This window comes from Sceloporus occidentalis, unplaced genomic scaffold (genome assembly GCF_023333645.1).
Source record: "Sceloporus occidentalis isolate IW3139 unplaced genomic scaffold, rSceOcc1.0.p SCAF_6, whole genome shotgun sequence".
In the NCBI taxonomy this organism is placed as follows: domain Eukaryota; kingdom Metazoa; phylum Chordata; class Lepidosauria; order Squamata; family Phrynosomatidae; genus Sceloporus; species Sceloporus occidentalis.
Genome location: NW_028316986.1, coordinates 59,581,283 through 59,599,077, shown reverse-complemented (window position 1 = coordinate 59,599,077; position 17,795 = coordinate 59,581,283). Strand labels below are relative to the sequence as shown.

At 37.2% G+C, this 17,795-nt stretch overlaps 1 protein-coding gene across 2 annotated transcripts in view; it reads right to left on the bottom strand.

Annotated features, from left to right (window-relative positions):
• The window catches only part of SMYD3 (SET and MYND domain containing 3), a 503,325-nt gene that overhangs the window by 417,934 nt on the left and 67,596 nt on the right, over window positions 1–17,795 (bottom strand). For both annotated transcript variants that reach the window (XM_089528391.1, XM_089528390.1), the window contains exon 5: window positions 15,526–15,662. In XM_089528391.1, the coding sequence (XP_089384517.1) occupies window positions 15,526–15,662 (137 nt within the window). The remainder of the gene's footprint in view (window positions 1–15,525; window positions 15,663–17,795) is intronic.

Here is a 17,795-nt window from a genome sequence, read left to right as displayed (position 1 = left end):
TCAGATCTGAAATTATATCAGGAATAATTAGCAAGAGCTGGTCTGACAGCAGAGCCACTAAACAAAAAGGAAATACAATAGTCCTGTCTCACTACGCACAATACATATTTGTCACCAAGATAGACACAAATTTGCTACAGAAAAGTTGCACACTATTGTAAGACAGACATTTTGCACAACACAAGCCTAGTATCCAATATAAACTACAAATTCTGAATTAAAATGCATAGGAAGAAATAGTATACTGCTCATATTAACCATCAAAATGACACATGGAAAATAGAATACAACATTCAAGCTCATTCTGAACTTGGCCAAAATCCGGCTACATTCAGAATTCTGATATTTAAATCCCTGGATTTAAGATTAGGTTAAAAATGACAAAAAGCTAGGCGATAAAGGGAAGAAGGATAGAAGAAGGGATTTAAACTGAGAAAAGACACAGCTGTCACAATTCACTGGAGAGAAAATTTTCCAGGAATACTGTCTCTGTTTGTTTCCAACAGAACTTTACCAGGCTTAATCTAAATCTCATTTTCAAAAGATGAAACAAAGCAAAATACAGCACAGCATACAATGAAACTTGAGCAGAAGCTTTGTCATCATGTTTTTAAAAAAACTACAAATGAAGACACAGGTCATTATAATATTTTCTCTCAGAAATAGAAGTATAGCATTATACAAGGCAGTCATTTCTTTCCTTGTTACTAATGTCAGGTTTTTTATTCTAAAATGTGAACAACATGCACAAGGAAGAGGTTAAAAGTTCTTTGTGTCTTCTACAGGGAAACAGGGGAAATTGTGTGGCTGTGAAGTGCTATGGATCATGGATTCTGGGAGTCTGTGGTGTAGCAATATAGTGGTTAAAGCATTGGACTGGGGCTGCAGAGAGACCTGAAAATCACTGGATGATTTGAGGCTCATCAACCTCTGGTTTAGGTTGTTGTGAGGCTAAAGTAGGGAAGAGAAGAGCTTTATGAGGATAAAGTGGTGAATGAGAACACTGGAGGAAATGTGGGATATAAATGGAACAAATAAAGGAATATTTTAAGGCCAAACTATTTGGCCTTGATAGTTGGCTGATTTGGGGGACAAATGGTTTTCATTAAATGAATTTCTACTGTCTTGAAATATGGATGTTTTAAGGGAATCGTTTATTTGGTTTTTAATTTTTATGAGGTTTTAATAATACTTTGGCCCTTCTTTTGATTCATGTTCTGAGCTGCTTTGGGTCCAGGATTTTAGCTATACTTTGTTTTAACTTGTAGTATGCCTTGATGGGAGAAAGGCAAGATATAAATTAAATTGAATTGAATTAAAAATGAAGTATTATTATTATAACTTCACTGACATTGCTGCAGAATTTTGTGCAGGAAACTGCCTTAGCAAATCCCACCAACTGATATGACCACAAGACAATAACAAATAGACTAAATCTATATGCACTGCTGAACAAAGCAATCTAGTAGGATTAAGAGCATTGTTAAATTCACTTAGAACAATCTATACCCAACCACTTTTGGAATGTGGTAAGCTTTATGCTTCATCTTGTGTAGGCATCTGAGCTTTCTCTTCATCTGGGAACATTACTATTGTTCCCAGAAAATACATTAAAGGAAGAGAAATCCATACTGAATGAGTTTCAGGGTACTAGGAGAAAAATAAAATTATTCCCTGGAATTTGGGAGAATGTAATCTCACAATCTCAAAACAATCTAGAGAAAATCTAAATAAATAAGTATTATTATTATTATTATGTCTTGAACTGCAGCCAGCATACATAAACAACGCTGATAAGGATGTCTCAGCAAGGTAATTAGCAAGCACTGGAACCAGTCCACAAATCTTGCAAGGAGTTAGAGTTAAAGAACAAGCCGAAAGCCAGAGCTGAAGTCAGGAAAACAGAGGTCAGCGTAGTCAGTCCGGTCCAGGGTCAGGGCAGCAGAAGGTAGCAAGAGTCCAGTCCATTCCAAGGTCAAGAGTCAAGGCAACAAGGAGCCAGTGCCAGCAGCAATCACACCAAAGGATCATGCAATAAACTCTGGCACTGAGTTGATGTCTCTCTGCTCATTAAGTAAGAAAAACTCTTCCCCATACCACCTGAGGCTGATTTGCTAATTGCCTCTCTGCAATCCTCCTGGATCTACGCCTGCAAGCACTCTCAGCCCTTCTTTGCTTGAAGGAAGGCACGTCCAGGCATGATTCCTCCCCAGCGTCACCACTAGGCTGTTGCACCTCAAGAGGAATCCCACCAGCACTAGGACCTAGCTGATCCTCCTCCTCTAGGGCTGGGAGATCAGGGCTGGACTCTGGCAAAGCAGGATTAACACCTGGTGTAGCCTCAACTATCTCTTGCACTGGAGCAGGACCAGCACCTGGTGTAGCCTCAATTACCTCTTGCTCTGGAGGAGCCCCATCCTCCTCCTCATCCTCCGAGACCTGATCTTGGCTGGCCATGACATTATTATTATTATTAACCTTTATTTATAAAGCACTGTAAATTTACACAGCGCTGTACATACAATCTTTTAATTGGACGGCTCCCTGCCCTAAGGCTTACAATCTAAAAAAACACAACACAAAAGGAGAAGGGAGTGGTGGTGGGGAAGGGGGATGAGGTCCAGCAGTTCTTCTCTACCTCCAAGGCCTGGAGATGGACTGGAGGGAGGGCTTGGCTTCTTAATGTATGGGTAATCTTCTTCCAGGGAGGCCTGTTGGAGCTAGCCTGCCTCTCTAGTAGAATAATACATATAAAATACATAGCAATACAGGAAATGATTCAATAAAACAGGCAACAAAAGAACATCAAATAGCAAGTGACAATTATGCAATGCCTGGGAACGCTTCTCTGAACAGGATAGTCTTCAACTCCGTTTTGAAGCTGGTTAAAGAAGTGATGGCTCTTGCTTGTGGGGGAAGAAGGTTCCAGGAGTGAGGGGCAGCAAGTGAAAAGGGGCGGATCCGAGATGGGGCAGAGGAAATCCTGGGCTGGGACAGCAGACCTTGACTACCAGAACGGAGGGCCCTAGTGGGAAGGTGAGGGGAAAATAAGGTCTGATAAGTAAGGAGGGGCCAGCCCATGGAGGGCTTTAAACATCGACAGCAGGAGCTTATACTGAATGCGGAAAGGGAGGGGGAGCCAGTGAAGGGATGCCAACAAAGGAGAGATGTGGTCAGAGCGGTGGGCGGATGTGATAATGCGTGCAGCTAAATGCTGGACAGAAATTAAAGGACGGAGGTGAGAAAGAGGAAGCCTAGCCAGGGGGATGTTACAGTAATCAAGTTGTGATACCACTAGGGCATGGACCAGAATCTTGGCAGTAGAGGCGGAGAGATACGGTCGGATTTTGGCAATGTTGTATAAAAAGAATCTACAGGCCTTGGCTGTGGTCTAGATCTGAGTGATACACGACAGAGAAGAATCAATGATGAAACCAAGACTGCGGGCTTGCTGGACTGGTTGTACAGAAATGTTGTCCACAGAGATAGAAAAGGAGTGTTGAAGGACAGACTTAGGAGGAAAGATAAGAAGCTCCGTCTTGGACATGTTGAGCTTCAAACGCCGATGGCGCACCCACTGCGAGACAGCTGTGAGACAAGACGAGACTTGCTGTTCAAGCCTTGGAGAAAGGTCAGGGGTGGAAAGATACAACTGGGTGTCATCAGCGTACAGATGGTAAGAAAAACCAAAAGAGCTAATGAGTTTACCTAAGGACAGTGTGTAGAGAGAAAACAGAAGGGGGCCCAGAACAGAGCCCTGGAGAACTCCAACAGATAAGGGAACAGAGGACGAATTCTGACCACCTGTGACCACTGCAAAAGATCTGCCTGACAGATAAGATCTAAACCAGTTGAGAACAGAGTCTGAAAACCCAAGGTCAGAAAGTAAAGTATCTTTCAACAGAACTATAATCCCTACTTTTAGACAGAAAGAATGGTGCCACATACCCCAACGGACACCTATCAGAGGAAGAGTGAAAACTCAGCAGGTCGTTATGTTATTTTAACAAAAAGGCTGATGGGAGAAAGAAATAAAGTCTGACACAGCAATAAAAGAGTTTTAACACCAGCCACATCACACTCAGTAACCAGGATAGGGTTATGACTCTTTGTTAAAAATATACTGCATGAGATAATTATAATTTCAACAGGCTTTTAGAACTAACTGTAGATTTTTTTTATTCTGATGTATATTCTGTTTGTATGTTTTACTTTTTAAGGAATACATTTTTAAATACAGTAGTTCTTTAAACCAATAACTAGGTAAATCATACTTAAAAGTTTTGTATTTTCTCTTAATGACAGCTTTTGTATCTGTTTACGTTTTTGTAGGCTGCCTTGAGTTTGAGGATTGGAAAAAAGATGGGGTGTAAACAACAGCAAGAACAACAATTGTTGCTATGGGGGGGGGGGGTCTGCATTTTTCTAGCATTCATGTCCATGGCACCAAAGCACAAAATATGATGTAAAGTAGCCTGCAGAACAATTGAGAAACAAGGATGCTCTTTTTGCAATACTATGAATTAATAGCCAGAAAAGGACCTCAAACACAGCCCAGACACGGAGTAGTAATTGCATGCAAACTTCCATCTGTTTTCCCTAAGCCTGGTTAAACAAGTTTAAGCTAACACTTTGCAGCCCATTTCTGTAAGTCTAAAAATTAAAACAGAGCTCCATGCGCTATGAATAGTAATGAAAAGAGAGAGGGCTTAAGATAATTAAGTCATTTTAAACTGTTGCTAAATGAAAATCTGATTGCATCTTTTATTAATTATTACAGGCTGACATTTTAAATAAAGATAAATTATTTTTGAATATTGGATGCATTATGATCACTAAATAAAACAAAATAGAACTGATTGTGATCTTTCTACACCTGGCTCATGCTGAAGGTGAAATATCAAATCTATTGTTTGAATAATACACAGTTGCTGCCACAGGATTCTATGCACCAGCTGGTAATAAGGTTAGAAGCACCATGCAGGCAAGAAGTGACAATGTTTGCACCAAGTACGCCTTGTACTTATTGATGTACAGTTGTCCTCTGTGATCAAACTACAACCACTTCAGAGCTGGGAAAGATTACTCTTTTGGACTACAGTTCCCACAATCTCCCAACAAACATGGCCACAGCCATATTGCCTGGAGAAGGCAGGTTGGGAGCTGGAGCTCCAAAACATTACTGTTCAAAGCTCAGCTATCAATTGATGTATGGCATAAGGTAGAGACAGCAGAAGGTGACCACACACATATTTGGGGTGAATTTCTTCTCAGACAAGTGCCACCCAACTGAATTGCTCTCCTTTTTCATACTCACAATCAATTGCTTTACATACAGGCAGGCAAGAGGGTCTTTTGGATTAACAAATAGCAAGCAGAGCTGATCTAAATATATAATCTCCTTACCTATTTAAGTCAGCCTATTTTACCACCCATTGCAAAGACCATCATATTTATATATATATATATATATATGGGTGCAATTTAAGGATTCACCTTTATCTCAAGATGACTTACATACCCAAAATGTCCAACAATTGGATATTAAAAAGTAAACATTTAATAAATGCTAAGTAACAAACAGAAGAGGAAGAGGCACTAGGGACTACATTGCAAACACACGATGGCTAATGGAGCAAACCAAGGAATTCCAAAAGAAAATCAGCATGTGTTTTATAGACTATAGCAAAGTCTTTGATTGCATAGATCATGAAAGGCAATAGAACACCCTTAAAGACATGGGAGTACTAACATATCTAATAATCCTGATAAGGAATCTGTACTCAGGACAAGAGGCAACGGTTATAACAGAATATTGAGAAACATAATGGTTCTCAACTGGCAAAGGGGTCAGACAAGGATGCATCATGTCACCCTATCTTTTCAACTTGTATGCAGAACATATTATACAAAGAGCAGGCTTGGACACAGAAGGAATAGGAGGAAAGAACATCAACAATCTAAGATATGCAGACAACACCATATTATTAGTAGAAAACATTGGAGACCTAAAACAACTACTGAGAAAGGTCAAGGAAGAAAGTGCAAAGGCAGGCTTACTGTTGAAGATAAAGAAAACAAAAATAATGACTACAGAGGATCTTCACAAGTTCAGTCTAGACAATGAGGAAATAGAAATAGTAAAGAGTTCCTATACCTGGGATCAAACATAGATCAGAATGGGGACTGCAAGTCAAGAAGTCAGAAGAAGACTGAGAATGGGGAGAGCAGCTATGAAAGAACTAGAAAAGATCCTAAAGAGCAAAGATACACAGCTAAACACGAAAGTCGGAATCGTACAAGCAACTGTATTCCTCATCACCATGTATGGATGAGAGCTGGATAATTAAGAAAATGGACAAAAAGAAAATAAATTCATTTGAGATGTGGTGCATGAGGAGAGTGCTGAGGATACCATGGACAGCAAAAAGAACAAGTGGGTGGGGTCCTAGAGCAGATCAAGTCTGAAATTTCCCTGGAGGCAAAGATGATTAAACTGAGGCTGTTTTACTTTTGTCAAATCATGAGAAGACACAACTCATTAGAGAAGACAATAATGTTGGGAAGAGTGGAAAGAAGTAGGAAGACCACATGTTAGATGAATGGACTCAGTTAAGGAGATCACAAATATGAATCTGCAGAAACTGGGAAGAGTAGTGAAGGATAGGGGGTCTTGGAGATGTTTCATCCACAGGGTCGCCAAGCATCAAGATTGACTTGAGGGTGGTTAACAACAACAACAAAACAAACAAATGGATACGTGTTTGAAGTTAATTACTGTATTGTGTGCACACACACACCAGCAATACTAATGTTCCAGATTTAGTCCCATTTAAGCTTCCTGAGTCTAGAATATGTTCGTTACTGTACACTGTGCAACATGATTGGCTGCCTATTTCTGCACTGTGCAAACAACTTTGCCCCATTATCTACATTTCAGTCTTCTAACTCTGTATTGACTACACAAAGAAGTGCAAGTCAAGAGCTTCTAATTAAATTACAATTCATTTTGACAGAGCGACTAATATTTGCTCATACACATTATTCCGTAATAAGCAACAGAACACAAGAAGGATTGCTGTGGCTAGAAGGTTAATTCAAATAACATGGAAAATCCTGATTCTCCCCAGTTATAAATCACTGGTATAATAGTTTCCTGGAAAGGACTAAACATAAAAAACAAGGAAGACGAAAGAATGAAAAATCAGAGACTAAACAAACTCTCATGTTATGAAAAAACTGCCTTTCATTCTGAAGACTTCCACGGCAAGTAAGTCTTCAGGGAAACGCTGCCTTTTTAAAAATTAATTCACCTATATTTCTTCCAGCTGTAGTTCTGCATTTTAGTAAATTTATAAATAAACAGACTAGAGAAAAACAATGTTAATATTATGGCTTCAATGTGGTAATATTATCACATGCATTCATTTTTATTGTAGTTAATATGAGATATAAATAACTGTAGGCCAATTATTCACTTTTGTTGGGGGGAAAGAAAAATACTGACAAATACTATAATAGCTGATCCCAAAATTCACTACTTCTGCCACATTGTGGAAAGGTACACTGCAAATACAGATAGTATTGTTGTACAACATTATAGAATATAATGCTCTAAACCTGAATGCTAACTTCAGCTCTTCAAAAAGAATTAAAATGATTTAAATAAGATTAACAACATACAATAAATTCCATTAGAATTGGCCTTCGTAATATTTCATGATCATCATTTCTGTCTCCAACAGTGAAGATATAATATATTTATTATCCCCTGTCTATTGTTCCTTTGAGGATCTAAAAGCAGCCCATGTATTCTTTTCCCAGTTTCTCTTCACTCTCCTGGAGTAGAGCTTCATTATGAATTTAACATTATGGTCCAAAATGCACTGCAGAAATAATCCAGTTTGAGACCACTTCAACTGCCTCGGCTCAGTGCAAGGGAATTTTGGAAATGGTAGTGTTGTGAGACATTTAGCCTTCTCTGTCAGAGAGCTCTGGTGCCACAAAAACTACAATTCCCAGGATTCCCTAGTATTGATCCAAGGAAGTTAAAAGTGTCTCAAATAGGATTATTTCTACAGTGTGTTTTGGACTTCTGTTAAATTTCTTAAAATAATCTGGCAGACCGAATATTAACAACTATACATTTTCTACTATAGCAATGATGGGAGACTAGTTTTTCACCCACAGGATCCCCTACAAGTTAGAGAGCCAACATCTGGTTTTTTCTCTCTTTCTTTCAGGTATTTGGCAGTGCTGTGAGCCATACTGCTCTGTTTTTGCAATATATATAAGAAAAATAATATAATTGTTATAGTCAGTCTTTTATGCACCAAAATTCCTTTTGACATTACTACCCTGACCACTATATATATACACACACACACACACACACACAAACAAACAATAACAAACAATCAATAAAAAGAAAAAGAAACAAAAGAGAAAAGAAAAAATAGCACAGCCAACCAACTAGGACAAACACTGATTTCAAATTTAATTCTGTACAATAATGATTACATACAAACCCTTCAATAGCTTAATTGTTCTAAAGAGATGAACCCCCAAATATTAGCTGACATGATGGTGGACCAGTTACTGATTAAAGGAGATCAAATTGTGGCAAATGCATCTTTTTAAAATTCCTGCTAACCATATGAATTCTACAAGTCATTTTTTTCTGGAAGAGCAACTCCTCATATGTGATCCAACCAGTGTTGAAATGAAAGATCTTTCAATCTTTTCCATGTTCTTGTGATTTCTAATCATGTAGACACCAATAATGTAGCACCAAGTTCTTCATGTGAAATATTTGTGTTTTTCCCTTCAAAAATGTTTCAAAATAAAGATCAAGCCCCTCTCAAATATAGCATTTGATTAATTATTATTTTTTTAAAAAAATTACTCTATTCCAAAAGCTACCATACAAGCTGTTGTACCAATTGCATCACAACCCTGTCAGCAATACCATGGAATGTTACTGTTTATTTTGTGAAGTTTAACTGGAGTTAAATGCTATCTATAGGCTGGTCTACACTGGCTGAAAATCTGGGGCCACACATAGTGTGCCGAACATGGTGCAAGGCACCAGCAGTGTCCACACGAGACACCCAGACCAACAATGGATTCCCTTTGCTGTCCAATGGAGCTGCTGCCACCACGTCCTCACAACAAGAGCTACATGGAAATGCTGCAACACAGCAATGTTTCTGCTGAGGATAGAATAGGTTCCGTGCAATCAATTAGAGTAGAGGGACCCTCAAATCACATGGCTGGATGTCTGTTCTACCCTCAGCAGAAGCAACAGCATGCCAGAGCCTTTCCATGGAGCTCCTGTTGGTGAGGAAGTGGCAGCAGTGGCTCTGTGGACAGGCCATCCACTTTCCCTGAAATGCTCGACATGGGGAAGAGGTAATACATGGCTCTTGGTGGGTGCACAACTGGCTCGTTCCAAATCAGCCCTGATCCAGTTGTCCACGTGCCAAAAACCCTGTATCATCCTGTAGTTTTGGGGAAACACTGGGGTTTTCTCCAACTTTGCTGACTTTGAGACAAAGTGGGATTAGCAGGGAAAATATGTGGCATTTCCACAGAAGAAGCCATGTGTCATAGGAACACTGTGAGTTCAGGCTTTTTTTACAAGTGAAGGCAAGCACTATGAATAGTCATATATATTATCCATTTGAACCTCAAAGATGAATCTGAAGAATTGGATTGTAATTCATGGAAGCTTCATGCTGTAATTTAAAAAAACAACTCAAAGATTCCACATGACTCTTTGTTATTAGGCATAACCATGTGGATCCTCTTAAAATTACTTGAGCTCTAAGTTTGAAAATAAGAGCTAGCAAGTACCAGCTGATCTCCTTCAACTTGTATTCACTAAAAGAGGTGTCCCATATCATAATCCCTAGCCATCTTATCAATACGGTTGCTCATAAGAATCGAAGACCTGGGAATCATACAGTTTGGGGGACAGGTGGTAGAATGTGAACCTTCTCCACTTTCAGACATAATGACTGAAGCAACTAATATAGCTAATACAGATATACTGCAGATTGGCAGAACTTTTCAGACTATCACATAAAGAAAAAAGGAACAAAGGCAGGAAACGGAAAGAAAGATTAAAATTTAAGAGTAGCTTGTTGTGTTGAATCTCATTTGAAATTTGTACTTGTGCTATGGTTTGTAATATTATTAATTGTTTTCACTGGTTTTAAATTGTCTTGTATTGAGTGATAAATTGTTTAAATATGGATTTAGTCTTGTAATTGTTTTAAATTGTTCTACACTGATTTTATGGTATGCCTGGCTTGTATAACTGCAGAGAGTGAGACACTGAAAACCATTCACACTTAGAGCTCTTATATTTGCTGTGTTCATGTTCCATTGGTTAACTTTGTTTGAATGTTTTCTTTGGTTGCCTAAACTCTATTTTGAAATGACCACTGAAGTTTTAAGTTACTGTAATGCAACAATTTTGGGGACTGAAAGTAAATTTCATGGGAGGGAGAAGAAATGCTGAGTGAAGAATGGAAACCTCATCTCTATGGTCCTAGTCCTACATTCAGACCACTAAAAATCCCAGAAGTTTGGTATATACTGATATACCAAAAGTATGAGACAAAATTCTACCATTTTCATCCAATATTAGTATAAACTTAAGGACATGTCTCTTTTTAAATTTATTAGAAGTAATACCTTGAGGGAAAAGCACAATAGATCAATAATTTATATGTAATAACTGGCTTAGCAAATGCATTAAAGGCACACATCTCTGCATCATCTGTCATTCTAGCAGGCAGCTCCAATAGGATCAGTCATGAAAAATTATGGCTTAGATTACGGACCACAGGTATTATCACAAACTCGGGGCCAACTCCCCCACTTCAGAGAATAAGATTTAATATGCAAAACCAAAAATAGTCATATTAGAAACTCACTGAATACAGTGATATGAATATTAAAGATATTTATATACTAATATCAAATTATGCCCACAATTAAAGAGTGGTAATATTGCTGAGGTTATGTTGTAAGTTACCTTGTTATAAATGATAAGGTTCTGTTATTATTTTGCTAAATCTGTTTCATTCTGAGCTTTTTGAGGCCCTTGTTGATTTAAGACTATAGAGTGAGGTTGCCCGTAAAATTATAGTGTGCTGAACAGAAGGATCCAAGAAAAAGAAATGGGAATGGCCAGATATAACTGTTCCTTTTCTAAAACATGTCAGGAATTAAACACACCTACATCCACACCATTTGTAGGTTGTCGTTTTTCCTTTTGTCTTGCTGTTTATTTCCATCACTCAAGTTCAAGCACTGAACAGATTGTACCTGGCCTTCAATCAAGCTTCCTACTTTAACCAGTTAAGACTGAGCAGAAAGGAAACCATTGGCTTCAGAACTGGAATAAACACTCTGTAGACTTTAAAGGGATGTGGGAGAAGGACTGAAAAACAGTATTGGAGTGCAGGTAAAATTGTTTTCTTCTATGGCAAGTTATTAAAGGCATGAGCCTATCCCACTTAGATTAATTCTGTAGAAAAAGCACCATGTAAAATTCTCAAAGGTCTTTGAAATGCTACAACTCATTTCACATCTCCTTAGGGTTATCAGGTTTTCAAAACGGCAGCTAGGGAGAGTTGAAATTCATGATTCATGGGATTAACAATCAAGAAGTATCTATTAACATGGTGTGTTCTGTCTAAATTTACAAATAAAAGTTAACATAGACATTTGTTTCTCTATAAAATTAACATATTGTCCACATTCTCATCATTGTAAATTACATCACAAACCAACTTCTGTCTTTATGGGAAATCCTTTTTTAACATGGATTAAAAATGAACCTGTTTTAATCATATGAAAAACTGCCTGACAATTATGATTAAATTTCATATTAAAACCTGCCTCCTAGATCTGGTTCAATTTTCAGGAGATCTGTTCCTCTTATCACTTCCATTTGTGGAGTACAGAACTGAAAAATCCTTTTTACAAAAGCATTTCAAGCTGGAATACTCCGAAACAACAAATACATAAGCTCCAACAACAGCAGCATTCAAATCTACACTGAGAGTAACAATCCAGTTTGGCTTCAAGAGACTTATGCAGGTGATTACAGAATCTCTAAATACTTTAGTTTTCCTTATAAAGAGATGTTTCAACTTTTAGATACATTTAGACATCTTTTCAGCAATTTTCCGAGCTCTATAGCATCCTGAGTTGGAGTGACAGAATGCCACACAAAACCACTCATATCATAGCTGTGGATTCCTGCAATGGCAGTGAGTTAGATGAACTCTGGAATTCCTACCAAAGATAAGACTGTATATGAGTCTCTAACGTCACATGATGGAATTATAATGTTCAAATCCCAGCTTCCCCAGAGAGTACATATGGTCACCATAAGCCAATTGCAGCCTTCTAGCTTAACATGCCCCATAGGATTGTTATAATAAATAACAATTTGCTTCAGCTTACTTATTTTTGATTGGTTGCTAGAATGCTCCAGAGAAAACATCTACTAGCTTTAAGGCAGAGGAGAAAATATAACTGTATGCACTGATAGTAAGCTTCAGACACATCAGCTTGCTCCTGCGACCTGGCTTCATCCTTTCTTAAAGGACCCAGGGACCACATACAAGATTTTTGGCACCTTGTTTAAAATACATAAAGTATAAGCTTTTCACCCTTGAATAAGTGACATCCTTTCAAATAAGGGACATCTTCTGCACAATTACCATTTTCTTCATGTTTGTCCACTGAAAAGCTAAGCATTTGCATTGTACAACAGAAATAGTTTCATAATAAACAAATCTTAAACTTCCATATATAAATCAGTAGGTCATTATATGAAATACAGCAGATTGAGTACAGGAATGATCTAGGTAAAAGGTAAAGGTTTTCCCTTGACAGGATTGTCTAGTCATGTCCGACTGCAGGGGCAGTGCTCATCTCCATTACTAAGCGGAAGAGCCAGAGGTGTCAAAGACGATTCTGTGATCATGTGGCCAACATGACTTCATAGAAAGCTGTTACCTTCTCACCAAGGTGGTACCTATTTATCTACTTGCACCTTTACATGCTTTCAATTGCTAAGTTGGCAGAAGCTGGGACTAGTGATAGAAGTTCACTCTGTCACACAGCACTTGGGTCTTAAACTACTGATCTTGCAATTGTCAGAGTCAGCGCTTTAACTGCTGAGCCACCGCCTCCCCATACTCCTAAATTAAAATATTTGGGACAAAAATACAAAACCTAGAGGTAAATTTGCAAAACATGTCAAGACATGCTTATACCCTGAGCAGCACACTATCCATTATTATTTTGTTGATTGTTATTAATGAATAAAATAAATACTGTAAACATTTTCTAAAATGAGGGCTTAGTAAATATTTCTACAGGATCTTTAGTTCATGTACTTTTTTTAAAAAAGCATAAAACTGATTGCCTCTGTCTAGGCAAGAAGTGAAAAATCCAAACACAGTTCCAAGTAAATTACAAATAAAACCTTTCTTATGTTCATTTATTTGTCAAAACAAGGCACCACAACAATACTAAAAAAAATTAATTAATTTGTTACTGCCAACACCCAAAATGCAGTCTCACGAAAGAACAGCCAAGAGCATTTCTCATAAAGCCCAATAATTTAGGCAAAATGAAAAAATGAAACTTAATAAGATACACTGCCATAACCACAATTTATTTTCATCACCACATTATGCTTAAGAAAACTGCATAAACTCAAACTATGTTTAAAAAATGAAAAGGGTATAAACTGAACAAATGCAAAAATGAATAATCAGGCTTGAATTCAATATCCATGTCACTAAATAAATGGAATATAACACAGAACAGGTGGGAGCCAATGATATATAAGGCAGATTTTGATGAAACACCAGAATGTGCCTATTTTCACCTTTTCATATAAATAAATGCTTTCAATTAATTCTAATAAGAAATAGTTAAAAGGTTGTACTTAAGTAAAATACTTCACTATAATCACAATGCAGTTGTGCAGTATCATGTTCATCCCCAATATACATCATTCCTGTTATTTACTTGTTTCTCTAAGTAAACAGAAGGAGACCTAAATTCGAGGGAATTTCCCTTTATGCCATCCATTTAAGAGCACAGCATCAGGTGAGATTCAATAGGGTACTTCCATATCAAAGAGCTGTGGATTAGGGACTCTCTTCCATGAAGCAGCAGTAGGTTTCCCAGACCTCTGGAGTAGGCTTTTAGAGTACATAGGGAGATGGAGAAGAAAGGCAGATCACCAATTCTAGTGGAAATAGAACAATCCAGAAGACATTCCCCACTGGTACCAGCGATGAACGTTACTGATGAAATACAAGTTTACCATATCCCATCCACTGTAGTGATGTGTAAAGAGGAAAATACTCATGAAAGAGAACAGGTCAACTGAAAAAATAAATATTCTGAAATTTTATTCCACATGCCAAATGCTAATATATCCTCTGGCATTAATATTTCAGGTTTTAAAATGTATTTTAATTTTTTTGATGCACAAATCAACACAATTCACATACTGATAAAGGAATTGGCCATTAATCTGAAATAGTCACTAAGAAATTTCCCAATTGTTGAAATCACTGAAGAAAATCTAACCGGCTGCTAAGTATTATTGCTCTATTCTGAAGGAATCATGGAATTATTAATACTGTGACAAATCACTGCAAAAAGTGATATCTAAAATATTAATTAAAGAATTAACCAATTAGCCACTTCAAACCATACTGCCATTCTCTTTATACCTGTCCAGAAACTACACAGAAACACTGACTCTAAATTGCTAATGCATTTCCAACAAATGATAAATAAATTCATTTAACACTGGATGATTATGATTAAAGGGAATCTCAAAATTTATTTCATCAAGTTGTATATCCATTTGGTTAAGCCAAATGGGTATGACATCCAGTAGTCTTTGGCATACTAATACATCTATAGTAAATAAATATGAAACCTTGGATGATATATCAAGAAATAGGAAAAGGGACAGAAATGGCATATTGTGGGATGCACTGATGACTTGTACAACGCATCATCATATATCAGCATGAGAGAACACAGAATATAAATATATTTGTTATCAGATTATACTTGCCATAAATATATAGGTTTCAAAAAAGGTAATGCATAAAACATAACACTATGTCTCTAAAAAAGCAGCATATAAGATAGCTAGAGTTTTACTTTAATAATCGCAAGTCATTTTTCAATATTAGCATTTTGTGCTGTCACCAACCTCATTTTTTTTTAAAAAAACTGTTGTTTGAAACATAAATTAAATTGTTTAATTCAGTCATATCAAAAAGAAAAAGCTACTGGTACTTGGCAGGGAATTTGTTTAATGAGTGAAGTGGAGTATAAAATTTACTGTTCACATTGACATTTGGCAATATATTATGGTTTTTCATGGCTCTCTCACCAAACACTAAAGCACAAAAAATAAGCAGTTAATTTATAGAGTTGTCAGGTATCTGGTTCAATACTTACTTTTGCGAAGGTTTCAAAAATATCCAAGGCAGGTGGCAGTTGAGAAACATCCTGGATTTCTGTCTTTAAATACAGCTGCAGTGCCTTTGCAAGGTGCCAGAGGCCTTCTTTCATTTCTTCACATAGCTCTGCAACATCTTTAAAGGAGGCAATATATTTCAAAACCTTCTGCCAAGTTCTTTAAGCAGTCCGGTATCATCTTTGCAGTCTAGACATTCCCAACCCCAAAAACACAAAGGGGCAAGTGTATGCCTCTTTATTTTTGACAGCTACCTTTCACCACCAAATTGCCACTGCCAAATTGTACAAACATTATGTGTATGAAAAATCAAAAGCTCAGAATCAAAACAGATGTGCAAGAAGATGTAGAATAGCACAAGCAGTTGGTAGGATAGACTACACTTATGATGGTACCTTTGTATTGTCCCAAAATATCTTCCTCAGTGCAAGATTTGCAGTCAGGTGTGAGGAATCACACTAGCAGAGTTTTAGGGAAATTAAGGACGGCTGAGATATATAATCTATATATAAATGCATGTTGATATAATATAAATATTCTGGATGATTGCCTGTCACCATCTTCCCAGGCTTGTTTGGAGGAACAAGGGAGAGGGCCTTCTTGGTGGCTGCTCCAAGACTTTGGAATTCCTTCCCCAGAGAGACCAGAATGGCCCCATCTTTGTTCTCCTTCCATAATAAATTTAAGAGATTTTTATGCTGCCAAGCTTTTGGAAACTGGTTAGGGTGGGCTTTTTGATGCTGTGAGGTGCTGGGTTAAGGTAAGTAATGTTGTCTTTTAATGAACTTTAATGTTTTTAACGTTTAATGTTTTTAACTTTATCAATTGTTTAATTGTTTTTTAATTGAAAAGTTTGCATTTTGTTACTATATATACACTCTAGAAATTTTAGTCAAAAAATTGACCCAAAAAACTTGAGCCGACTTATTCATAGGTCAATGCAAGTACTGTACTTTAACTCTTATAAAAAGGAAACCATCCCTTGGTGAAAAGCAAAAGTATAATCTGTCTTCAAAGCACCGACCCCCCCTCTGCTCTGTCATCCATCTAGCCTTTAGTGGGAGCACAAACAGTTATGCCTGCTGGAATTTTGCTAAGTTCTTTGGCATCATTTTCGTTTGCTTCATCCTATAGATGCTTTGTCACATGCCCCTAAATTTTACCCTCAACTTATACATGGCCATATCAAAATCCGTGATTTTAGCCCACAACCTGCCCTTGATTTATACATGAGGTCGACTTATAGTCAAGTATATATGGTAATCTGTATTGTTTTTATGTATATTCTTAACCACCTTGAATCTAATTATTGAGAGAAAGTTGAGATACAAATGAATACAATAAATAATAATAATTGAAATTGCCACTGCTGTTGCCAATGTAAAAATTCTACCAATGATGTTGGAAATAGGTCATGGTGAAACTGTATGCCTTATTTTCCAGCAGAATTATATTCCTCTAGAAATGTCTTTTGTTTTTAACATTTGAAAGCAAACATTATAAAGAGATATTTAGCTTAAAAGGGGACAGTACATATCACAGGACTGATTGATTTGTTAAGAGATGGACAAGCTTTACTAATTTTACCTGTCACTGAAACAAAACCATAATTGGGATGGAAAACAGCAACTGTTTGGGAATGCACAGCATGTGGGACATTTCAGTTCAGGATGATGTAAACAATATAATTACATCCACACAGAACTTTGTGCATCAAAATCAGAAGACAAATATCTGAATTGGAATTTGGCCAAGATGTCAAAATTAGCCATTCTCAAGGAAGAAAATGCCACACAAGGGGTTCATGGCAAGTAAGCAGAAGCTAAGCTTCCCATCTTATACTGATGCCAAAGGAATTAAAAACTGAAATGAAATCAAGGAAATGAACTGTTTTAATTTTCTGCCATTAAGGAATTTAAAACTGTCCCATTCCTTGGAAGATAAACCACTGCCAAAAGTGTAGCTATGAATAGTCTTATAGAGACTATTTTCACATGTTATACCAAAAGCACTTTCAAGGCCCTTTACCACCATCTGTGCACACAAACTAATGTTGTTGAAGCCATATAGAAAGTGGAAGGTACTCCTTTTCATAGCACGTTCTAGGCTACGCTGATTTGTATATTTTTTTACAGATACTAGAAATGTAACACAATTATTCCAATGCCACATATACAAACACACTGCACTATGGAAACAAAAATCCATCAGTGATACTTTTATTGCACTACGATTTTACACAAGCGAATTA